The 27436-nt window shown below is 28.7% G+C and overlaps 1 protein-coding gene across 5 annotated transcripts in view; it reads right to left on the bottom strand.

Moving 5' to 3' along the window:
* Positions 1-26337, bottom strand: part of WRNexo (WRN exonuclease) — a 36293-nt gene extending 9956 nt beyond the window's left edge. Inside the window, exons 1-5 of one of the 5 annotated variants that reach the window (XM_075375406.1) lie at positions 15445-15824; positions 7556-7722; positions 6511-6816; positions 3023-3173; positions 2804-2889 (exon numbers count right to left, since the gene is read on the bottom strand). In XM_075375406.1, coding sequence (XP_075231521.1) covers positions 2804-2889; positions 3023-3173; positions 6511-6527 — 254 coding nt within the window. In that variant the 5' untranslated portion in view covers positions 6528-6816; positions 7556-7722; positions 15445-15824. Of the gene's footprint in view, positions 1-2803; positions 2890-3022; positions 3174-6510; positions 6817-7555; positions 7723-8002; positions 8100-8812; positions 8916-10616; positions 10803-15444; positions 15825-26193 lie in introns of those variants that run through there. The other 4 variants (XM_075375408.1, XM_075375407.1, XM_075375404.1 and 1 more) reach the window with 4 other exon arrangements.
* Between the last annotated feature and the right edge of the window lie 1099 nt (positions 26338-27436).

Raw genomic sequence — 27436 nt, 5'->3', positions numbered from 1 at the left:
GAAACCTGAAAAATCTAGCGGGGTCAAATCTGGGGAGCACGGTGGGGATTAAATCTTCATGACCAATCCACCAACCTAGGAATTGTTGAGTATCAAGAAAATCTTGGACTTTTAAGCAGTAGTGAGGTGGTGTCCTGTCTTGCTGATAGTAATGGCTTCCATCTTGGTCATCATCATCTAACTGAGGATTTAGAAAATTTTGAAGCATACCATTTTTGAACGATACCATTTACAGTTGCCTCCTGGAAGAAGAGGCTCGTACAGTCTTTGTTTGCTTAGAATACAAAAAACATTAACCTTAGGGCAATCATGAATGTGCTGCAAAGTTTCATGGGGTTTTCACAACCCCATATTTGGTAGTTATGGGTGTTCACCTTGTTACTGATGTGAAATGCTGACTATGACTAAAATTTACATTGCCTAAAAATGTATTGTTGTCTACAATTTTATCCATCACTTCCACATAAAACTTCAGCTGAGCAACTTTGTCATCATCTGCAATGTTTTGAACCACGGTTAGATTGTATGGCTTCAAGTGCAATCATTTATGTGCCAAACAGTCACTTGTGTAATGCCATCTCACATGACACACATCAAGTTGATTTCTTCAGACTATGTACAAAGCTTTCTCTGAGTTGTTCTACAACAGCTTCAGGGTCACATGGTGTCCTGATAATTTAGTATGTTTAATAGAACAACTGGTCTCAACAAAGTTTTCATGTCAAGAGTAAATTGTATGCCTACTAGGATGCTTTTTACTATACTCTACAAAAATTACGTTGAACTGCATTTCTTGACTGCAAATCATAATACCAAAAATACACAGCGAGCACGTTCTGCACCGTGAATGTATCCATTTTTAACTACACTGGTGACGACAGTGCTGGTAGCCAAATTCAGTGCTAATGAACTACGTGAGTCAAAATTTGATGTGTTTTGCTATGAAATAAGACCTCAACTGAATCTATAAATTGTCTAAATAAATGTTTATATGCTTTTAAATTTGTGAAATCTTTTTTGAATCAACCAGTATTATAATTAGTAAATGAGATAATACAATGAGTATGCAAAGAAGATACAACAGATCATAGCATCTGAAATATAAATAATATAAGAAGTAATATCCCATAATAGATAAAAAAATTAAACCATTTAATAAATAACACAAAATTAATGATACATGCACACATTTCCTCGAACACCTCATTTACACATCATAAATTTCATCCTCATTTCATTGGGTCATGAGGGGGTTGATTATTGTTCACTAATTGAACAAGCTCCAACATACACATTATGAAATAAAAATGAAACTCAACAAATAACGCATAAAAACTAGGATTTCAATAACTTTAATATAAAATTAATAAAAACCACATTGACAAAAACGATATATTTCATGAACAAGCACTACATAGACTGAAAATATTATTTGATTACATATTAAAAAGGATTTCTAACCTTACCAGCAAGTACCATTAACAATAGTTCTATCAATAACTCCACCAAACAAGGTGCTACTAATTAGCTCCAAAAGAGTCCTTTAGAAAGGCAATTTCCATATAAATGTGAGTCATTTATAACTTTAAAGTGTTATGTTTTGGTATGCTGTTCTTTTCAAAGAACAGCATCACTGCTCTGAATGTTTTGTGCTGCATTTGACAAACATAAAATTTATAAATATAATTAATCAAACAATTGGATTTATTCATATTAAAATATGTGTGTATATTTTTTTTCTCATTAAAAAATTATATACTTGTGGTGTGCTTTTGATCAACCATATCAAAAGAACCATGAAGTTGAGGTAGCACTCAAGAAATTATTATATTTTTTGTATAGTTCACCTTTTCTTTAAGATTGTTATACTAATTAAATTACCAATGAAATAAAATGATTAGCAATTACAAAATTACATTATCAAATTATTATGATAAAAGTGTAAATATCTAATGTAAACTTTGCAATCTCTTAAGCAATCTGTCCTGATAACGAGTTAGATAATTAATTGTCAAAAATGTGGCTTGTGTTTTGACTGTTTTAAATGAATGGGTCCCAAAAGTAAAAAATATTCTCAGCCAACTTTGTTTTATGAAATAAAAATACTAAAGATATTAATTTTTAATTTTTTTTAACCCCACTTAAAGATTTTCCTACAAAAATAACTTCAAATGCCTCTGTTATTTCCCAATTTTGGTTTTTTGTTGTCAGCATGCTGCTACCAATACATGCTAAAAAAATTCTGCATAAATCCTAATCTTATGTTAACATTAATAGATTTTTTTTTGCAAAAAAAGATGTCCTTTCTAGTACTACAATATTACTAGTGTATTTTTCCACCCTCTAATTTTTATGTGATTTTCAGGTTTCACTCCTTTAGAGTTATGCAAGTCCAACAAGAATTCAGCTACTAATCTTGTCTGGCCTTCTACCAATATGTCAGAGGCAGTGCCGTTAATTTAACATAAATAACCATAATAAAAATGGTACACAAACATTCAAAATCTAGAAGTAATTACTTTTAAATATATACATTTCAGGGTTCTGCAGCATCATAGAAAGTAATTTAAGCTATTCAATGATCAGTTATGATGCTAACTATTCAGCCAGCAAATAGATAGAGCAGACAATTTACAATTTTAGAAATTTTGAAGAAATTTTTTTAACCATAGACACAATATATTTTGCTATTTTATACTGTATATATTCATATTTTTTCTGTCATATTTTATAACATAAAATGAATAAATAATATTTAACATATATCTAACTGCAATAAATAATAATAAAATATAATGCTCACTTTTTAATATTAAGCCCAACAATTTTAACATCAGGAAGGCTTATTAATGTGAAAAGTATATCAGGCAATTCTCCTAGCTCACTAACCTGTAAATAATAAAAAATTCTTACTAATACTTTTTTTAATAAGTATATAAATATGAGATCATAAAGAGCATATTTTTTTACAAGTATATAATATTTCATTAAAAATATAAATTGGCATTTAAATTGAACTTACATGAAACAAGTAGCATGCTGTTTCATTTGGGCATATTTGTATTAATGCGGTTTTTTCAACAGGGAAGCCAAGTCCTAGTTTTGTAAAGTCTACAGGCCATTCAATATCAAATCCCAGTGGAAGCTCATGATTAAAGATAAGATGATTTTCACTGAAAACATAATACGTACAGAACATCAACCAAAAACATTTTGGTACTTTTTTTGGAATCTAACAGCCATTGTTTTCAATCTTTTCTTCTAAATCAGTGGCTATTAGGAGGTATTTGCAGAGAAATTATAAATATGATCTAACCAAACTTAAGCTATGCTCGCTAGTCAAGGTTAGCGAACAAAGCAAGCATAGGTTAAGTCTGGTTAGAATGCTTATATTGGACTTCTCTCAGCTACATTTATTTGGAAGACCCATGTGTGAATAAAATTGACAAGTAGATATAAAAAATAGGTTAGCAAGTGAAGCGAGTCTAGGTTAAGTTTGGTTAGATTATATTTATAATTTCTCTGCAAATACCTTCAAATACCCACTGATTTGAAGAAAAAATTGAAAAAAGTGGTTGTTGGATTCCATAAAGGAACCAAAATTTTTATCTATTTTTGATCTGATAGGACAATAAATAAATTAAAAAATCATTAGAATAAAAAGTACCCAGAAACTCCTAACATTACATTAAGGAATAATTGATCTGTTGATACAATTAATAGCACAGTCTGTCAGCCATGATTCTGCTGCTGGATTTTAATTAACAACAGATTCTGACTTGGTGACTGTGATTGTAACAAGCACAAGTATATTTATTACAAACAAGGGATGCAACTACATAAAAACTCAAAACCAAGAAAGCTAAGCATATTTAGTACAAATGAACTTCATGGAAACACAATTAAAAGTTATCCACTATATTATAAAAGTGTGTTAATTAACAATGAACAACTCTTTCAGTATAGGTACAGTAGTCTGTGAAAAACAGAGGAAAAACTTTCTTGTTGACCTTGGACCTTCTGAAGCTGGAGTCCTTTGCAACTTAATGTTATCGAGAGATACACCAAAATGCCATAAGAATGATTACATGTTATAAAGATTAGCATAAAAATCTAGTAAATCTAAATTTTTAATGAAATGATGAACACAATTTCTGTTCATTAAGAGAAGTCTTTTGTCCAATTTTAATCTGCAACAGAATACAGTTCCTTAGAACATTAAGTAGGTATGCTGATACAGAATTATTTATATATATATATATATATATATATATATATATATATAAATGTATAAATATTGTGTGTGTTTTTCCTTGTGATAGCTTAAGAAATCTTTATGTGGGATCCTGCTTGAAACACAATGGTGAATGTGGTAATTTTGAGCTTAACGAAAAAACTATATGAAATATTCTGAATAACAAAATCTTCAAAGAATATAAAATCACTGTTTACTACTGATATGTTTTTAAGGATGTCGTAAGTATGGTTAAGTGTCTGTGGTTCATTTTTAAGTTTCACATAGTATAACTCCATTAAATTGCCGATAAACAAATATCATTTTGAAACAAAATTTGTAGAGAAATTAATTCTGAGAAAATATATGTAAAACAACATTAAATGAACATTAAAAGAAAAATCTATGAAATTAAATTTCTATTAAAAACAAAACAGACTAAAACATGATAGAAAAATACAGTTCTGTAATTTTAAACTAAAAATAAGAATAATTTCAATATTGGAAAGTCTTGAAGTAAATTTTGAACCTTCTGTTAGTGGTACGGTTAGAGATTTATTTACAAAGTATCTGCCATACTATAGTGCAGGTGTGGCTAACAGTTTTTGCCTCCACGCCACATTGGAAAGAAAACTTTTTTCATGGGCCAAACGAAATATTAAAATGAAAAAAACCGTTAAATACAAAAATGATGTTTATGAATAAATGAAAGTGATTTAGTACAACAAATTAACAAAAAAATCTAATGTAATGTGTAAACTTTTTTAAATTTCTGGATTTTCCATTCAACTCCTTATAAAAAAAAAAGCTAATATTGAAAAATTTTTCACGGGCCACATAAATTCATTACACAGGCTGGATCCGGCCCGGGCCGTATGGTGACCATGCCTGCTGTAGTGGGTGACATACTCGTGCAGTTTGAAATTAATCTAATACTGAGCTCTTAAGCTTCATTGAAATTGCTTGCTGAATTACATTACGCTCTTCTTTGACACAACAGTGTTGTTGGTTTTCAACATAATAAAAAATATAATGGAAAAGAACCAGTTTTGCATAAACCAAAGCAAAGTTTTTTTTTTTTATTTGGAATTCTTCTATTAGAAAATCGTTCTTGATATTCACGATATGCAAGTAGTATAATTTCATTACAATAATGGTAAACAACAATTATGCCTGCATATTCTTCATCTGAAAACTAAAAAAGTGATACACAAGCACAGTAATCTTTTTTAAACTTTGAAAGCATACAAACCTTCAACAAAATAAAAAATTTCTCAATTTATTTTTCAAAATTATTTCTAAATATGAATTTCTGTTTCTTAATATTTTTACACAATACAATAGAATTTAAAAATGCTACTAAACTTTTATTTTATTTATTTCTAATAATCGATTGAGTTTCTAGATCCTTCCAATATTGAAATAACGTTTTTTAACTTTAATTATAATACAGTACAATATTTTTCTGCTTTCAGTCTGCTTTGTTTTAAATAAATGTTTCTTAAATTCTTCATGTTCAGTTGATATTACTTTTCAAAAATAGTTACAATACATCAAAGTTAAAAAATTGTTTTGAGACATATATTTTTGTTTTGTTGTTTTTGTTTAGTTTTGTTAAATTCTTTCTATAACAAAAAATTAACATTCTTCAGGCATCAGAAGAGGGAAATAAGCCAAATTTGGCTTCCTTCACAAGAACAATATGAAGCAACAGGGAAAAATTATTGAAGGTGCACTATTAAAAGTGGAAAACTATCAAAATAATGAGCAACTATTCTAGTTTATGTCAACATGAGAAATTAGAAATGATAGTTATTAATATTAGGAAATATAAAAAGTATAAATGTTATAAAATTATAAAGTTGCTACCAAATAATACTTGATTCTTGTACCAAAACAAGTCTGTAAGTACTAAAACAATAAGTCTATGTGGATGACAGTTGTAATCCATAAGAAGAAATATGAAAAAAGAATAGAAAATTAAAAAAGGGAAATAGAAAAAATATTTTACTGGTGGATAACTACACAACAGAAAGAACTGTTTCATTTCACTGCAGAAAATAAAATAAAGGCGTAACATTTATCCTATATTACATCATCTGCATTCTTCAAAAAGCTGGGACCTGGTAGCAGTTGAAACAATAATAGACTGTTTTTTTAAATATGCTGATCTTCCTAAAAGAAATGTTTCTGAAAAAGATGATGACAGTGACAATCTGCCACTCAGTAAATAGACTGAACCATTTAATGTGCCACAGAACTTTCAAGTCATTTACCCATTATAGATGAACATCCAAAGGCTGATGATAAGAAATAAATAGAAGCCGAGTTGACAAACTATGATATCATAGAAAGCATCCAAATCTGTAAAAACAAAGATGGTGAAGAAAGTGTGTCACAAAATTTTAGCTTCTACTAATGCTATTAGGCTTATTTCAACATATTTTAGATGCTAAGATATTGAATCCTGTTTATAACAGCAAGTGCTAATGGTAGAAAATGCAACTGAAGAGGATTATTTTCGATCAGAACATAAGCAATCAAAAAATGCAAGCCACCTTGGTTTGTTAAGAAACAATGACCTGTAAAAGAATAAAAATAAGTAAGAACAATCAAAATAGAGTTGGTGATTTTTCAAACAAATTATAGTTTTTCAATAAAAATGTCATAATGTTTAAGTAAAATTAAATTTAATATGCTTTTTAAATATTTCAGGTAAATTAAACAACTTCTAAACATATATATTTTATTTGAAAAACGGTTCTCTGTAAATACTCTGATGAGTTCAGATTTCTATACTTTATACATATATTTTTAATTTACCAAATTTTGCTTATTTTTTATAAATTAGAATAGTTTTTCAGGAGTAAACAAAAGTATGTAACTGAAAAAACATAATACTTTAATTTTAAAATGTAATGTAGTGTGACTCTTTTAATGAATTTCTTTAACTGAAATAATTTAATGTTTAATTTACTTAAATTAAAAGTATAATATTTCTCCATTAAATATTAATTTTGTTTCTTTAACAGAAAAATATTTGGCTCCATCAAATTTGTCAGAAAGAATACTCTACTAGATTATTTTTTTTCTATTTAAACTTTACTTGTAATTTAACATTATCATCTGTTTTCACTACTAACCTGTTTACAGACAATTATGATGCTACTTCCTAATTAACATAATTTTTCATAATTGTACTATATTATTTTATTCAAGGCTTGTTTAAAATAAATTTATTTGATATAATTTTACATTAAAAATTGTTTGGATGTTAATTAAATTAATAAGCAATAATGACGTGATAAATGTAACACTTACAGTATATGTTTACACGACAATCCAATATCAATGACATTGTTGTAATAATGTATTTTACCAGGGAATGAAACAAACTTATTTCTACCAGTAACATTCTTAATAAAAATCACTTCATCTGTCTCAGACAATGGCCTATCAGTAACACAAATTTCAATAGAATAAAATACCTAGAACAACACACAATAAAAATATCAATTTTTAGAAAGTAACTAACATAATACAGCAAAAAAAAAGCTTTTTAATAATTTTAAAGTATGTATTGATTGAAATGTGCACATTTGGTTTAATTATTACAATGAAACACTGTATTCTCAAAAACTTATTATAAGCATGGTAGAAGTAATAATATACTAAATATGATATAAATATTCAATTAAAGGAGCTATGTAAATATAAATAAGGAATAAAAACAAAATAGAAAAAACCATGATTAAAGCACTAACTCACAATGAATAAATAGAAAAAGAATAATCTAAATGGAAAATTTAAAAACATATTACTTCATATAGTACAAAATAAAATCAACTCAAGCACAACTACAATTGTTATTGAACTAATAATAAATTTACTATCAGATAAGAGGCACATTTTTAATATTTGGATATTCTCATAGTGAATTAATCATATAATTAAAAATGTACAACTGATAAAAAAAGTAATAATTGGATGAAAAATAACAGAAAGTGAGAGATATTCAAGGTCATTAATTTCCTCACATAACGGTTTTTTATTACACATTACTCCAAATTGTCTCCAGTTAACATTCTTATCTTCATTATTATTATTATTATTATTATTATTCCAGTTAATTTTCTTACACATTCATTTAATTTATTTTAAAAGTAGCATCCCTATCATCACATACTTATTTTTAGAACTAAAAGATAAAAGTTTATCTTGTACTAAGATAGATTTAAGCACACATTCCATGATCCATACATGATAATAAATACATGGAAATAAAATACATAATTTTATTTCCAATTAAATAAAATATTACAAACTCTAATTATTATTCTACCTTTTAATCAAATTAATTTAAATTTTGTAATAATACAGTTCAGATAACACTTCAAATTACTGGAAATTAGGCATCTCTAGACAAGCCTGTTTCAGAAATTACCAGCAATATAATTTATCAATATTAAGAGCAAAAATAAAACATCTATTTAAAACTGATTTAAAAGTAGGTGACCACAAACTTATTGTATAACATATTTCCCATTAATGAAATGTAATAATACAATACCACTCAACTGATATATTGACTCTTGTTATTGTAATCAAATTCTGCAATCACCCATTCTGATATAGAAGACAAATATCATATCACAATCGATACCATACTTGAGTTCTACAACATAAAAAGCTAGAACAATTAACATTTATTTGTCATACCTAAAGTAATTCTGTTATAGTTACTAACTAATCAAATATCATACGTGTAGCACTGGTCAATCGACAGGAAGAAACACACTGGATCATCCATCTCAAATATTATATTCAAAAGAAATGTTCTTTTTGCAGAATAAGTTTCAGCTTCTCTGATATCATCAGATATTAAGTTATAAATCTTAGGAACCATATAATCATTTGACCTTTTGAAATTTTCACTTTTTGGAAAAAAACAATAATGTTTCCCTTATTTCTACTTATTTCTGTATGATATTATGATCTTATCCCAAACATCCTATTCTTGAATAGAACTTAACCATTAATCTATATATGTACAATTGTCCTACATGTAATTTTTTAATTTCCTAACAATAGGTAATGATAAATTTAACCTGGACTCATTAGCAATCAACCATACAGTGTGTCTTTGTATTAAAATTAATGGCTCAGTAACCAATTTATATGTATCACCCCAACAATGTGTTACTGTGTAACTCATTCTGGGCTACGCAAGAGAAAATTATGCCATTTTCAATATATAATTTTGACATATATTCTTTAAGTAATAAAAATTTCTTATACAAAAACCAGTAAGATTTCTAGGATAATGAACATGATACTTCCATGTCAATTGGCTATCTATGGTCATTCCAATACATTTAAGACTATCAACTTTAATAATAGATGCACAATTAACAAGTTTCCATCCATACAATTTACATTATGATATACTAGATTATCAGTTACATGTCCCTAATCTTAAATTTTACAATATTATATTTTGAGCATTTAATTCCATTCAACATTAGCAAAGTCCTTATGTGTCAGAGATAATTAACTGAATTCTAATTGTTCAATAGCAGATTGCCATATCATTTGCAAGGCAACAACTTCAACTTTAAATATTCCTTTACAAAAATCATTCACACATACGAAATAGGACGGGGCCAAAGACAGATGCTGTGGAACTCCACAAGATAATTTACCTGTCTACCAAGCCAAAAAAACTGTTTGAAATCTATTTTGCAAATATGTCAAGAACAACTTATTAACAATTCCTCTAAAATCCATTTTTTTGTATTTTATAAAGTAAACCTGAATGCTCCACCATATCAAATACCTTTGGCACATCTAGGAAAAGGCCTATTCTTTCTCATTGTTCTTAATGCCTTTCCTCTATGACTATCACAGATAATACAAATCCAAGTCAGCAGGGCTATCAAAGCTGGAAGTTTTCAGCATATTGATGTAAAACAACTGTTACAAAGTCTACCTATTATTTATCATTTATAACTGTTTTTTTAACACCTGATAGTTTAAAAAAAATGTTAATCCATACACAAAATGAATAAAATCTGCTCATAGTATTTAAATATGAACTGATCACTTATTCCTCCAAACACAGAAGACAAGCAGACAATTTTTTTAAGGTCCATCTACAACAATATGTGATTGTGGCAATATTATGAAATAAAAATACAACAAAAATATATTATATTTTATTAATGAAGAAAAAATCAATCTTATACTTGGGATTATAATTTTTTTAAATTTAATTCTTAATTTAATTTTAAATGAGATGTAGTTAACATAATTTGCAGCTAATTCTAATTAAATTGCACATTATCAATTATACATAAATAGCTACATAAAAAAAATTACTAACATTAGGATTCCTAATAGAACTTATTTCCTTTTAGATCATCTATAATTTTTTTTCTCTTTTGCATCTTCGAGTAATTCTTCTAGCACTGTTTTAATTAGCTCTCCTTTCCAGGGGGAGAAACCAACTGGTTCCAACCAGATCGGTTCTCTATTCTGTCATGTTACTAATAATGATGACATGTGCTGGTGAAACAGCTTTCCTATAAAAAAAATGTTCCTCATGACGTGGAGTCGTAATATCTATTTTCTTCAAAAACAACAGCCTGACACTATTATTTTTTAGCGATAAACTTTATAGTACATGAAAAATGCCATGCTTGACCATCATTGAAACCCAGAGATTTCTGGTTAATAAGCAAAGGTATTACCACTTAACTACAGAGGTCAGTATGACAAAACTTGAAAATAGAAAAAAACAAATTATTTTTGTCAACAGAATTAAAAAGTTTTCTTATTCTCTTTATTAAGCTATCACCCTGTTTTACTTCATAAGCTACAAACACTAAACCCACTGGGTTGGTCTATGGTGAATGCGTCTTCGCAAAATCAGCTGATTTTGAAGTCGAGAGTTACAATGTTCAAATCCTAGTAAAGGCAGTTACTTTTATACAGATTTGAATACTACATTATGGGAACTGGTGTTCTTTGGTAGTTGGATTTCAATTAACCACACATCTCAGAAATGGTCAACCTGAGACTGTACAAAACTACACTTCACTCACACTCATACATATCATCCTCATTTATCCTCTGAAGTAATACCTGATGGTGATTCCCGGAAGCTAAACAGGAAAAAAGCCACAACACTAGAAATGTAAAAACTTGTATATATATATATATATCTCTCTCTGCTGGATGACCTTTTTTTATTTTAAAAATAAAATCTATTTCCTAAATTGTTCATTGCTTATTTCTCTATGGTTACTCCAATCTAACTTTCACACCACTCACTACTCACAAAGAACAAGAAATTGCAAAAATTATAATTAAAAAGAATGACTCAGTTTCAGTGGCGGCTTGTGGCTAAAATTAGTGGGGGTGCTGCTTGATAAAATATTTTTTGCTGGGCCTTTTCAAGGTCATGGTTAAAGTTTTCTGTAAAATAAAAGAAACTGGAAAAAATGAATCAAATAGAATAGCTGGAAGCAGGATAATAATCTAATTCTACACTTTATCACATTCAAGACTATGGTACACGATTTTTAACAACACTGGGCTTAAAAACCGTATTTGGCTTAACCGAATAAATAATAAAATGTCAATACAGTTATTTTTTAGTATTATTAGACAACTTAATAACATGACTGCTTAAAAACACCGTAGTCCAATGGTGCTTAATTTAAATTTCTATGTTCACAGAACCAAGTACATAATTAGTTTTTACTTATTACCTTCTCTTTCACCTTTCCAGCATGTTTTTGGACAAATTTGGCAATCAAAGCGCCCTTGCTTTATACCATCTTCGGATCACTAGTGAAAAAAACAACTAAACCGCTTTCATATTTCTTTCACAAACTAAACTAGAAAAGGGAACTAACTAGGAATGTTCCATACACATGCGGAGTAAATAAAAAACTACTTTCCACCAGCACGCCAGGGTTAGCACTGCGGGAGCGACAGTGCTCTCTCCCTCACAGCCTCACATGCAGCTTCCTATGTGTGGTGTTTGGCTGTTGTGCATGCACACAACAACCAAACATCACGCTGCTGGAACTGTTAAGTGTATAGTTCCATATAACGATTTTTGTATCTTTTTATAAACTGGGGGTTGGCTACTGACATTAAGCATAAGGATTATATATTGCTCAAGTATAAAGAAATAAAGAAAAAAGGACTCATATTAAATGATATCGATAACATCAAGTGGAAATAGGAGGAGGTGCTGCAGTTCCACAGTGCCTGTACATGAGCCGCCACTGTTGAGAATAATATATAATAAAGCAGCGTTTTATCAAAAAATTAGGAACTTAGTTCTGTATTGCTATTTTCATATCTACCTAAAATCAAAATTCATGATAAGATTTTCATATCAGTTTTCTAATCTTATAAAGAGTAAACATGTTCAATAAAGTACAAATTATACTCCAATTTTTTATTTATTCCTTTCTTATAAATTTTACAATTTATAGGTTAAATGGACTAGGAGACTACATTTCTATTTTTATTAAATTATTTTAAAAATAAAAAGATATAATAATTGAATGAAACCATGGTAACTATAAATAGATTTAATATTTAAAAAACTAATTATACAATAATGAAAAATTAATTTATATCTGAACAACTAAAATCTGAAGCAAACATACTTGAAAGATGTACTTCTTTGTCAAAAAGGTAGCCTTTAATAATTATTCAGATTTTTTAAAACTTTACATTTAACTTTTTAATTACTATTTTATTATTCTGCTATCCCAGATTGAAAAAGTTATCGCTGTACAGAAACAGATTAGAAAAGAGGAAGAGGTTAAAGGAAAAAGCAATAACTTAAAAGGCACTACCTCTGGATCATGCTAGTTGAACATCATACCAAGCAGCATTTTTAACACAAAATGATCATGATTTTGACATTTTGTCTGATGAAAAGAGAAAACAAAGTATTTTAACTGTCTCTCTCCAAAAGAAATTATTAGATATCAAAATATGGATGATAAAAGTACAATTTTGTTATCAATAATAATGTGGGAAGCCATGAGGTTTGTGTAGCTACTGTACAAAAGCTCAAAAAAGAGTTAACAATTTACTCAGTGATTGTTTTAATATTAGGAAATATTAAAACCCAGTTTGATGAGAACATGAAATTAAAAAGAAATTTATACTGTTTTCCTTTGATGAATGCTGATAATACAGATTTTTCGGATCAGCGATAACATTTTAAACTCAAAGTTATGTACATTTTTGCAATATTTTTCTGGTTATTTTTTGATTTCATAGTATCTTAAGACAGAGATCATATGAGATAAAATGGAGATTTCATTATTTTGATATGGTACAGATTTTAATGGTAATAACAATTCATACAAACTACACGATTATGATGCTTAGGTGAATAAATGAAATTATTGTAGTAAAAAATTAAGAAGAAAGGAAAGTTAGAGGGATAAAAAATTTTCATTAAATGAACATCAGAACCATTAGTGAAAAAATTCAAACAAAAAATAGTTTATAATAAACTTATTTTTCAAGAAAGAACATACATAGTATTCAAGGAAAACTATTGTTTTTAATTTGGCATTGAGTGATATTTATTAATAGGTTTAATAATGTGTGTAATTTAATATTATTTTTATTTTTCTTAAAACAGAAAATTGGTTATCAAAACATGGACTTTCATTTAGTTAGAAGTTATTGATGTAATTGCTGTATTATAGATAAAAATTATTGATGCAATTAAGACTACTATAGATAGATATTAATGATGTAATTGTATTATCTATGTAATTGTTGCACAAATAAAAAGCAGTGCACTAGGCCTACAGGGGATAGCACTATAAAAAAAACGCGCCACTTGCTGTACCTCAGAGGTGGTGAGGAAATCGCAAAGAAATTTTTCAATTACTTTAAAATGTAACCTTATGTACATCATAAGTTTATGCTTACATGTTGATGACCAAAATTTACACAATTTTGGTCAACATCAACATGTATATCATGGGCTGTTGTATTTAATTATAAATCTCCGTCATATAGTTATAACAGCACACAGTTTGCTGAACACAAGATAAATTTCCATTATCAAACATCTCTGTAATAGCCAAGTAGACATCCAGTGAGAAGAACAAACTTAATAGATTTTAAAAAAAGTATATTGAATAATGTTGAATATCTGCTAGGCTAAGAAATTAAAAATTAGCAAGCTAAAATGAACTAGAATGAAAAAATAAGTCAAGAGGTAAAATTCTCACCAGAAGATTCATACACTAACTATGTAGTGTTATATATTAAAGACATTATGTTTAGTAATTTACTTAAGCTAATGTATTGAACAAAAACTGTAGAAAATGCACTGATTAAGATAAATAAAGCAAGAAGCTGCTAAGTGTTTGTTTAGCTGCTACTTGCTTTATTTACTGCTATAAGTAAAACCAGTACTATTATAAAAGTCCTTGAGTCTTTGAGGATGTAGAATATACAAAATACATATAACTTAAAATTGTGTGGCAAATAAAGATAAACAATATGCTTTAAACTATTTGAGCAACTAGTGACATTAACTGTTGAATAAACAATTTTTTCAAAATTTTAAATATAAAGTTTCACGGGTTAAGATACTTTTTCTTTATTGTATTTCATGTAAAAACAATTGATTAAAAAAGTTTTTTTAATCGACTGTTTTTACATTATAATTTTTACAGTACATATACTTATCTATGTATGTGGAATTCAAACTAAAAGATTCACTTTAAAATATAAGTGTAAACAATCATTTAGTTTTGCTAATTTTTAAATTACAATTTTGCAACGAAAAACAGAACGATAAATAATTTTTTAATACTTTCTTCAAAACGTTTTCTGTTGTATTTGCTCAAAACCTCAGATAAACTGAAAACGTTTTGAAGCAAGTTTCATGGAAACGTTCACATTACACATGATGGTTCGGTTTACCATTAACAGAGCATAGATTAAAATCATTGCATACGCAACGTTACTAATTTAAAATTTATAAAATATTAAAAACTAATTTGTACGAGGACGAAGCAAATCTAATTGCGTTATTAAATTTTATCATTTTTTCCCGGAACAAACAATTTTAAAACGACTGAAAAATTGTTAGGTATTATTTAAATCTTAAAAGGCATAGAAAATAAATATAAATATGTACTTGTACTTGCCTGCAATTTTTTATTTCTTCAGGTCTCTACTCTATATTTAGAGGTTATTACTGCGACAACCTATACAATCAGCTGATTTAACAGTTAAAAAAAGCGCTAAATTCACTCAAGAAGCGCTCCTATTGGCTTTTAAATAAACTAAAGAAATAAAATGTTAACTTTTTGGACATCTAAAATCAAATTAGTTTTAACACTATGTTAAACTTATTTTGATTTTTACCTCCAATCATCAAGGAAGTAACTAACTTTGGTACCCGTAACGTACCCCTTGTAAATTAAAATTACATTTTTTTTTTTACTTTATAGTTTGTTTTAAGGTAAAAATAAACTGTTTCAGAAATTGAGTATTGGTTTGCTTGGCATTTCTCCCCCATTCGGTCGCCCTAAAGCATAAGACCGAATGTCTGTACCACAAACGGCTGCTGAGCCTCAAAACAGTTTAGCCACCAGTGTCCTAAATAGCTCCTAGAGCTTACCTAACAGCGTGAGCGGACTAAGCGCGATACCATTCACTACTGGCTTACGTGTCCCAACCGCCCATTTGTAATATATTTACTAAAATGGATAGGCGCATCCCGTCAAGTACTTAAAATATATATGACATCCATAAGTTAAAATTTACTTTGTTAAGACAGCAATTCGCCGCCACGCCTAGGTCGCTGAATCCCAGCAAGTAACTGTCCACCATATTAAAGCGCTTGTAGTCCATTGACTGGTGGTCAGTCATATATCTCAAGGTTAGCTTCCCACAGCAGTACGTTAGGAGTCTTTCCTTTAAGTAAACTACTGATGGCGGTTGAACATAGCAACCGTATCAAGGAACTCCCACACGGTCCGACAATGCGATCTCGCCACATTGACTCGTGGCTTGAGACCAGCTAATGTAAACTAACCAATTTACATAAAAAGTACTTTTCAAATCCATTGATTGATCTAATTAAAATCCTACCTCAGGAAATGCTTACCTTTGTCATTAGTTAAAACTAGTCATGATCAGCGAAAACATAAATTATATCAATCAATGGATTTTGATCTAATAGTAGAAATAAATTGTCGTTCAGCATAGCGAAAACACTGTATTCGACCTATAGACTTATGCAAACGAAGATGTTAGCCACAATTATATAAATAGTAAATATAAATGAAAACTTACATTCACATAAACAATATCTAATGTACAAACACCCATTTGACTGATTTTAAATCAAATATTATATAATTAATAATTATAAAAACGTTTTTTAAATAGTTTCGTAACCTTTAAATGCAGATGGCATTAACGACAGTACCGTCGTAAATTCCACTGAAGAAAAAGCTACATAGTCGGTCCCATAAAGATCTTGAAAAATAATATCTACAAATTTGAGAATGAGTGGTCAAGTGGAAATTATTTTAATGTTAACGATTTTCTGAAACGTCTCTAAATAAATTAATGGATCCCTCTGTCTAATGAAAGTGCTTATTCTAATTATTATAGAATATGATCTCTCAAACTGATAAAATAACATTAAAGATAACAATCTCTAATATACCAGTAGTCTCAAATTTCTCAGCTTCATCTTGGAGTTTTGAGAGGAAGAGATGAATGCCAAGTAGCTGTGTGAAAATGTCATGCTTCACCAAGATTCGAACCCAGGGCCTCCAGATGAAAGGCTAAGACGCTATCACTTGTGCCATGGAGGCCGGCTTTGAATTTGTATTATTGGATTCTAACGTTCCGGATAAAAATGCAAGTTCAATATTGTGAAAACAAATAAGGTTGGCTAATGAGGTTAAAGATTTCCTCCTATGATAATTTATCATTTATTTAAACATTCGTTTTCATTTTATTATGATAGTGGATATATCTAGAATTGAAAGATTTTTACATTTTAAATTCATTATAGATTATGGGGTCCCTCCTCACGGCTACACAGGGCTTCATATCATAATAAATAGTTTACCAGATTGCATCCTAGCAGCTAGATATAATCAATTTGATAAAGAATGTTTATTATGAAATTAAAACACCTTAATATGAACTTCCATATACACTGCACATTTGAAAGGTAGGGATTATGATTATAATCCCCTTCACTACACTAGCAAACTGAAAAAATGTTGATAATGTAAAATAGCATTCTTCTTCACTCTTATTTCTTCATTAGGTTTTTTATTTGAGTACTATTAAAAACCTGAAAACCCTTAATTGGGTCTATTACTCAAAAAATGTTAAACTACAATCAAGTACGCATACGTCTTTTGTTTGAAGAACAATGTAATTTATTTCTCTTTAACAAATTTTTTGTTTTTTCCAACCTGATTCAACTCTGTGGTCTATTATGACACCATTCTTGTAAACTTCTCATGAACTGAAAACTTCAGCACACTTCTCATGAGTTGTAAAACTCATGAGAAGTGTAATAACTCTTTGTAATATGACACTTCTATTTTCTGTTATGCTCAGAAATCTAGAATGCTACTAATATTCTTTAGCAAAAATAATGACATTATCCTTCTTAAAGAAGTAACTTGATCAGACAGTCAGTATATAAAAATAATGTTATATAATAATGTATTATTTTATAAATAATTATAAGTTACTTATGGTTCTGAATGGGAAAGGAACTAATCATACTTCATAAAACTTGTTTTGAATATCTTATTAGTATTGTTTTAGCTTTGTATAATAGCTGGAGAAGCTAATTTATTACGGTTTGTTAATTAATTTAAGAAATCAGTTATACATACAATTAGAAAAATAAATTGTTTAAAAAAATATATCAAAGTATATCTTAAGAATACACCTGACAGACAAGCTTCCTCATTGTTTTTTAATTTACTGAAAGGTTTTTTTTAATATTAAGACTTTTTATTTGTATTGTACTGTATAGTTAACATACAGTACAATACTAGTAGACAAACTTACAACTAGAGACAAATTATTTCAGATTAAATGGCTTGTACTACATATAAGCTCTATTACTGCTGACATAATTTAAATTTATGGCATTTAATGAAAGCTAATACTTTAATATTCCATTTTTTAATGCAGGCTAACCCTATAAAAGTGTATTCTTTACCATTTAAATGACTGTTTAGGATTTTTTATTTATAAGAATGTTTTTAACGGTAACTTTTCAAATGTCTCCATTTTATGATCATTTAAAATTATTATGAATAATATATCTTTAGTTAATATTTTTTTAACAATTCAGCATGATTTTTTTTAACTACACTTTTATGGAAGATTTAAATTGTAATATTTTACTTCAGATTAAACTGTCTGAAAAACAACTGATCAGTATTGTTTACACCTAAAGATGTACATATGTTTATATAATTATTTTTTATGAAAAACACATATTTATTTAACAAGTATGAATTTAATTATTTGTCAAAACTCCCTTTTAACTCTACCTTTTAGACATGTTATCTATTTGTGCAGCAGTTATAGTCAAATGTATTTCCCAGTTTTAATGAAATTCTAAGTAAGGTTTGTTGCTATTAGATGGAATGACAAATGTATAATAACTTTTCAGGATATTTACAATTTCAAAATTATACCTAATATCTTTCTTAAATAGGGATGCTGTAGAGGTGCATTGAAGGAAAAATTTCCATTACAAGGCCACCATTAATGTAGCTGAACATGTAGTTTTCCCCACCATTCCTGATATGACCTACTTTTACAATTAACATAGTATATTTTCAATCTTCTCTAAACAGTTGAAGTACAGACTTTACTTTTCACATTTTAGTCCATTTTTGAGCCAAGCCATCGTTGAAACTGTTCTCCTACTATTGTACAGCATCATGTTGTTTTCTGTACTAATAAATATTTAATTTTATGTTGGTTTCTGATAAATTTAGTTTTATAATTTCTTCTCAGACATCTTTACAAAAAAAGGGATACAGTAGAAGTAACTTTTTAACAGTCAGTAGCCTGACAGAGATGTCCAATAGACCTGGAAACAGCACTAGTGGTATTATTCATACAGTAAGATTACCGGGTGATTCAAAAAGGACTTTACAACTTTAAAAGCATATAAAAATTTACTGAGATAACTTAAAATTTGTCACCCAACATTCACTTTAGTTTGATATGGCTTCCATTTGTAATGTGACATACATCCCACCTGAAGTTGATTTCATTCCAGACAGTAGCCAGCAAGTCAGGCATACTTCTGCAGCTGCTGTGTTATTTCGAAATCTTAGCTCAAAAAGATCAGCAGGCAAAAGTGGTACATAAACCCGGTCTTTAATGAAACCCCACAAGAAAAAATCTAGTGAGCTCAAGTCTGCGGAGTTAGGTAGCCATGCAACTGGGCCTTCACGACCAAACCACTGACTGGGAATTAAGTATCAAGAAAATCTTTGACTTCTAGGCAGTAGTAAGGTGGTGTCCCCTCTTGTTGATAGTAATGGCCTCCATCTTGGTCATCATTGTCTAACTGAGGAATTAGAAAATTTATAGTTGTTACAAACAAAGATTGTAACAGGCCGTACAATCTTTGTTTGCTTGGGCACAAAAAGCATTGACCATAGGGCTATCACAAATGCACTGCAAAGTTTTGTTACCTCATATTTGGCAGTTATGAGTATTCACCTTGCCACTGATGTAGAATGTTTACTTATCACTAAAAATTCTGTTGTCTAAAACTGTATTGTTGTCTGCAATTCTATCCATCATTTCCACACAGAACTGCAGCCGAGCAACTTTGTCATCATCTTTAATATGTTGAACCATGGTTAGTTTGTATGGCGCCAAGTGCAGTTGTTTATGTAATATGTGCTAAAGTCATTTGTGGAATGCCAATCTGATGTGATGCACATCGAGTTGATTTCTTCGGACTATGTGCAAAGCTTTCTCTGAGTTGTTCCACAGCAGCTTCAAGGACATGTGGTATCCTTGTGATTTTGTATGTTTAACAGAACAACCTGTCTCAACGAAGGTTTTGTGCCAAGAGTAAATTGTATGCCTACTAGTAGGCTTTGTACCATACTCTATGAAAATTACACTGAAATGCAGTTGCTGACTACAAATTATGAAACCAAAACACACAGCGAGCATGTTTTGCACCAGTAAATGTAACTATTTTTAAAAAAACATTGGTGACAGTGTTGGTGGCCAAATTCAGTCATAATGAACTACACAAGTCAAAATTTGATGTATTTTGCTGAAATAAGACCTCAACCGAATCTGTAAGTTATCTAAAAAAATTATTATATGCTTTTAAAGTTGTGAAGTTCTTTTTGAATCACCTGGTATTTTGACTAAACCATGTAGAAATCAATTACTGTTAAGTGTTCTACTATGTACTTATTTTAATTTTCATTTAATAATTCAATTTCATTATAGAGCTCAATTTATTAAATTCATTGAAAAATGAGTAAGATCTACTGTTCACAGAACTTGCGCAAGTTTTTTCACTTATCTTCATTAAATTGAAAGCTTATTAATCTTTAATTCAATCTTCTGCGGTTGTGAAATATATATTTTAATTACATATAGTGTTTCATTTGCCATGATTTCGTGGTCTATGATGTTTTGGAAAATATTCAGTAGGAAAATCAAGAGGAATAAGATATTTTAATTCCAATCCCACAATCATCAGCAATCTTTCAAGTTAGCATCTTCTTCCAACTATTACTTATATTTTTACATATTTAATATTTTCAATTTCTTGAATCCATCCGTATTTTTGATATCAGGTTCAGTTAACCAACTATCTTAATTATTTTTAAATAGGATTTACTTTTTAAGTTATGTTCAGCCTTACAGATTACAGTTTAATAAAATGTTAAAAAACTGAAAAGAAGAGCAGATACGAATGATTAAATAAATCTAATCACTGAATGGACTTAGTAAGTCTACTTTTAGACTATTAATAGATAATATTGTGGTTTCATGAGTTTTCATCCAAAAATAATTTCCTTCAAATCTGATGTATGTTAGATATTGCAATTTAATGGTTATAGAGACTTGACAAAAGACAAAAATTACTCATAAAAATGGAATTGCTATCTCTAACAATAAAAGCAATTCATGCCAAAGTTCACAGAGTAGGTGAGGAGTGAACTGGTTTTTCATTATCTTCTTCACTATTACATACAGGTGATATTCACCCCCTTAAAGGAACATTTACATTCTATCACTACAGTTGTTGGCTGAATGATGAACACCATTACGCTCAAAGAAAAACAACACCTTACTAACTCTACTTTTACTTCAGATGCTTTGTATACATCATATTCATCAGAAAAATTGGGACAGATATTCCTTAACTAATAAATAATATTCAAATTAATTTACCTCTTTCTGCAGAAAACAATGCATTGTATAAACTATCTCAATTCAATATGGAAACCTATAAACCTACTAAACATTTTTGTAAGGTTCAAGGTAATGATTAAAGCATTCTATTATTTATTTATAAAGCAATAATTAAATAAAGCTGGCAAGTTTTAAAAAAAATTATTTCAGCCATACTCATAGCAAGAAGCACGGTTTTAGAAAACCACATATAACAATATTTGAATGTAAGCCATCTTATAAAAGTCCACAGTATGCTTTTTGAAGACGTATGTCATCGATTCCTGTAATGATTAAAATATTTGAAGAAGAATAAAGTTATTATTATGTGAAAAATATTTTCACTCCTTGGTTTAGAGTTTAGGTTAATTTACAATATTTAATTTATAATTCTAGATATAGGTTAGATGACAAAAGAGATTAAAATTTTGTAATAACAAAAGAGTGAAGATTGCTTCATACAACTATTTTCATATAAAATTTGGATAGAACCCGTTAAAAAATTGTGTTACATAGGATAAGCTTTCATTGAACATATTTTTGATGTAAAATATTTTTTTTTTTTAAATTTAAAAATGTAACATTAAGACAAAGAAAACAGATTGAAAGTATGATATTACATAAACAAGGTCAAGAATTATTCAGAAAGTTCTCGACAAAGAAAATACAAAATTATTCAGAATTTTTTTGTAATTGGATACATTTACATGATCAACTTTCCACCTTTTTAATACCCTCAGTAAAAATGTGATTTGGCCAACTCTACAGAATAAATAAATGGTTGTCTCAGTATTGACCTCATTATTTATTTGTGAATTTTTTACAATGACCTATTTCTTCAGATCTGGGAAGAGGAAATAATCACCGAGAGCCACACCTGGTAGTTGTGGTAATACTTTGGCACAGAGCTCACAAAGTTTTGCAGCAACAACCAAATAATGTGTGCAGGAGCATTATTGTGGTGAAAAAGCACTTCAGATGTGGAGAGATGGAGACATTTACTCTTCAGTTGTTCAGTAGTGAAGAATAATACTTCCCAATCATGGTCATACCTTTGCTAAGTAGTAGTGTATAAGTACCACAATATGGGAATCCAAAAATCCGTATACATAATTTTTCTTGCAGATGGAACCATTTTTATTTTCTCTGGTCCACTTTCAGTTGCTTCTACCAATTGCTTGTTCTCTGTCATGTAATAGTGAATTTATGTTTCATATGCAGTTGTAAAACATTAAAGAAACTCAGTGGAATTGTGTTTAATTAAGTCACCAACATCCTTGAGAAGTGATACTTTTCAAAGTATGATCACTTTGTGTATGTTTATGGTTGACTGTTAAAAGACATGGCATCCGTCACATGAAAAGGTCTCTTATACCCAAAATATCATGTAAAATATAGTGATAGTTTGTTGCCACTATAATCTCTGCAATGTCAGCAAGCTCATGTATCTTCAGTTGGCGATCATTTAATTCAGGATTGTGGATTTTTGTAACGATTTCATCAGTTGTAGCATTTTTAGGGTGTCCTAAGTTTTCCAAAAATTAAAAATCCTTTGAAGTGAAATCTAATTTTTCTGTTTGTCCATCATGGATAAACCTCTTAAAACAAAGTTCTTAATAACAACTTAAATGTCAATTTAATAATTTTTCTAAAAATGTCAAGACTTGTTTGCTTTAATCAATTGTCACAAGGAAGTAACTAAAGGCATAAATAATTATTATATACTTATTATTATTATTATTGTGCATAAAATGCATAATACACATAAATATATGTATATTAAAAACCTTGTGTCTAGCAATGACACCTGGTCAAACGTGTTGCAGTATCTGTGATAACATTTAATATCATGAGTATGTTTATACGGATGAGTATGTTTATCATTATCATGTCATTATACGGCTGGATGATTTATTTGGAAGTGAACATTTTTTAATGCCTATTTATCATTCAAAGTCTATGCTTTGCATCAGTTATCTATTGTTTTAATAACACATATAGATGGCTGATCAGTAAAACTACTCTTAAATTGAAAAGATTTATTAAATATCTCACCCAATCACCTGCAATAATACCATATTAAGTAGCATTTACCACTACGATAAAGAAATACTCTTTCTGAACCAATTTTTTAAGTAACAAAGACAAAATACTGAGAAATGTTAACTCTAGCCAGAATAACATGAAATTATATGCAACAGCTTGTTTACAAATTTATAGAAGTTATATTATAATACATAGATCTTGTAAACAACTGTTTTGCATGATTCTCTTTTTCTACAACCCATTGACATCACATTTTTGATAGAAATTTCAAATTACTTCTACCTTTGCAACTCTTACACAGTTTACATACATTTTACAAAATTTCCTTTTGGTACTTCTACAGCATCTTTTTCTTTAAGATATCCAGAACAGCTATCCAGGCAAATTTCATCTGCATGACAGATGCCTGAATTACAACCATTTTCATGATATAAGTCACGCCCAAAAATCAATAAATTTAATTTCTTCTTTTACCCAATAACTACTCTTGGGTTTTCATGTCTAATAAGGCTATATTCAGTTTGGTATTTTTTTTTTTTTATGCACAACTATATTTTTGATACATTGTAAGTTGTGATTGGACTCACTCAGTTCCATGTTTCTATTTTTTTCTTTGGAAAATCCAGATTTTATTTCTTTATCCTTTTAGATACACTCATCTCGATGGGTAATTGATCATATACAACATGGATAAAAACAAAAGTCTGTACAAAGATAATTAAATATTATATCCTTTTGAACTTCATGTTATTTTACCTCATTTAGACTCTATTTTCTCAAATTTCATCACATTTATCCATACACTTTCTGATTGATATAAAAAAAGACCATTAGATTATTGTAGACTTATAGGTGGAAACCTGTTGGATACCATGTTCTTTGGTGTTGGGATTCAATTAACCACACATTTCAGAAATGGTCGACCTGAGACTGTACAAGACTACACTTTATTTACATTCATACATATAATCCTCATTCATCCTCTGAAGTAATACCTTACGGTGGTTCTGGAGGCTAAACAGAAAAAGAAAGGTGGAAACTTGTTATATTAGAATATATTTTTATAATTTTGATAACATAAAGAAGAATTTTAATTTGTTTATTTTTCTAATTTAAAAAACTGGTTTTTACAAATAAATCTTTTAAAACTCTTATTTACTTTGATATCCATGTTTTTTCTTCTCATACTTTATTTTATATATATATATATGTATATATATATATGAAACCCCTTTTAACAGAGAATCTCAACCAACAGAAATACTAGTTGAAGTAGAAGTAGACTTATACTTCTTTGTAAACAAATAAATAAAAAACAAAACTGAAGCAGAAGCAAGTAAATTTGTTAACAGTGATAGAAATTTTTGTATGAAAGAAAGTAGAGATGTAAATTTTATAATTGGAATTACACAACCAAACTGAAAATAACGATGATGAGTTTGTAGATAGGTTTTGGTAATAAACTAAACAGCTTAAAGTCATCTAATATGTCATTTCAGTAAAGAAGTAAATAGAATTGAAAAAAGGTGAATCTGTAGAGTTTAATCTTAACAATCTTGTCTGTTTAAAACAAATTAAAATTTCCTTCAGTTTAACAATTTATAAAAAAAATCAATGTTTATTTTCTGCTAAGTTTATTTTTTTAAAAATAAATTTTCTTTAATAAATAATATACTGAACATTCCCTACTGAGTTAGAGTAGCACTCATAATGGTTTGTTTTACTACAGAAAGGGGTACATTTTGGTCTATATTATCTTCTTCTGACTTTATTATGACTGTAAAACACTTAAGATACCAGTTAGATTTGCTTTCTTTGAGAATAATTATATCAATAAACAGTTCCAATGATGAACAGAATGATGGTATCATTTGCAGAGACGAAAATCACCTGCATTTTGGTAGTTTTGGAATGCTGATATTTGACTCAATAAGTCAACAGAAAACCACTTCAGTCCTCACTTTTATTAGTAAGCCTGGCTTGGAATTATTGTAATTCTTAAGGATGTCTAAGTTATTATTGGGATTAACTTGTGACATGGTTGCTACAACCATTATTGTTATGGAATTCTATATATACACTGTATTGAATATGTGTAATTAATTCTTATTTTTTAGCCTACATGTTAGTAAATAAGTTTATGTACTTAACAATAAATATGGTGTCTTTTATACAGAGTATGATGTTATTCTAAATTAATACTGATGAAGCTGACACTCATACTGAAGCGTGGCAAGTAAACAATATTGCACCGTAGTTCATACTATGCATAAATTGTATACTTACTGTTTTATCAATTAATAATTAGTCATAAGTAGGCAAAATATAATAAAATTATAAAGATGGTGTAGATCAAGTCAAGTCTGAAATTAATTATAATTTTAATAAATTGTTTTTTACAAACTCACCTTTAAACTAGAGACACCTACAAACAACGTACATATTTTCTGGCCCCAATAATGAAATTGCCTCTTCAGAATTTTTACTACGTAATACATTCAATATTTCTCATTAAGTAGTGCAGTCACTTCAGGAATTAATTTAGGAGTACATTAAAACAAATAAAATAGCAAATAATAGTAAATTATATTATTTTGTTTGCCATAAGTTCAAATTTTTTTTGATAGAAATTTATATTATAACAATGGACTAAAATATCTTAATATCTACATCAAATTTTTTTAAAATTATGAATGTATGATTATTTCATATTTTCAAATTTCAAAATGACAGTAATATTAGCTTTTAAATCATCTTTATTTCATTAATTGTTATTTCTTTAAATTATGTTTTTATTAGCTAAATTTTCAAGCATCTTGCTGTGAATAAATATAAATTTCATTTTTTTTAATATTACTTCATAAATAAGTTGTAGTGGAAACTGTTTTAGATAAAAATTCTGATAAAATATTAGCAAAACATATATTTCCTTTTTAAAAATTATTTTGCCTAAATTTTCTGTTAAATATTAGGAATTAAGTGTTCGATCTACACTTATAATTAACTTCATTTCATTAATACCGTATGAAACAATTGTCTTAGTTTTCTATACTGAATACTTTAATATCTACCAAAATGCTTAAAATGTAAAGAAGGTAGCCAGATATCATATTTATATATGATTAATGTAGTGAGAAGACAATTGCTTCTCTAACTAAATATAAACATAATTTTCTACAAGAAAGGTTGGAACAACAAAAAAATTAAGACAAACATTCATTGTCACTTCATGCCACTTCACAATATTATTGAACTTACCAAAAATGTTCCTTAAATTTCAAAGTCTGATTTTTACTAAATTATTACAGTCAGATTGAGTTTTTGTATGTACTGTGCACAATGTAAACCAAAACAACTTATAGATGCCCACAAAAAATAATAAAAAAAAAAATAGGAATAAAAGAAGTGAATTTCTTGACAGTACTGTTACTGAGAATGAGACACAGATTTTGTTCATCAATACTGAGAAAAAAGGACAATCCAAATAGTTTATGTACACACACTTGTCGAACAAGCCCAAAAAATTCAAACTAACCAATTCGAATAAAAAAATGATTGCTATCATGTTTAGAGACTGTAAAGGAATTTTTTGACAGAATTTATGAAGCTAGGTAAGACAATAACCACAAATGTTTATTGTAAAATATTGAA

Source organism: Lycorma delicatula, chromosome 9, assembly GCF_047948215.1.
Source record: "Lycorma delicatula isolate Av1 chromosome 9, ASM4794821v1, whole genome shotgun sequence".
Classification (NCBI taxonomy): Eukaryota; Metazoa; Arthropoda; class Insecta; order Hemiptera; family Fulgoridae; genus Lycorma; species Lycorma delicatula.
The sequence above is the reverse complement of the archived record's forward strand: the minus strand, read 5'-3'. Positions and strand labels throughout refer to the sequence as shown.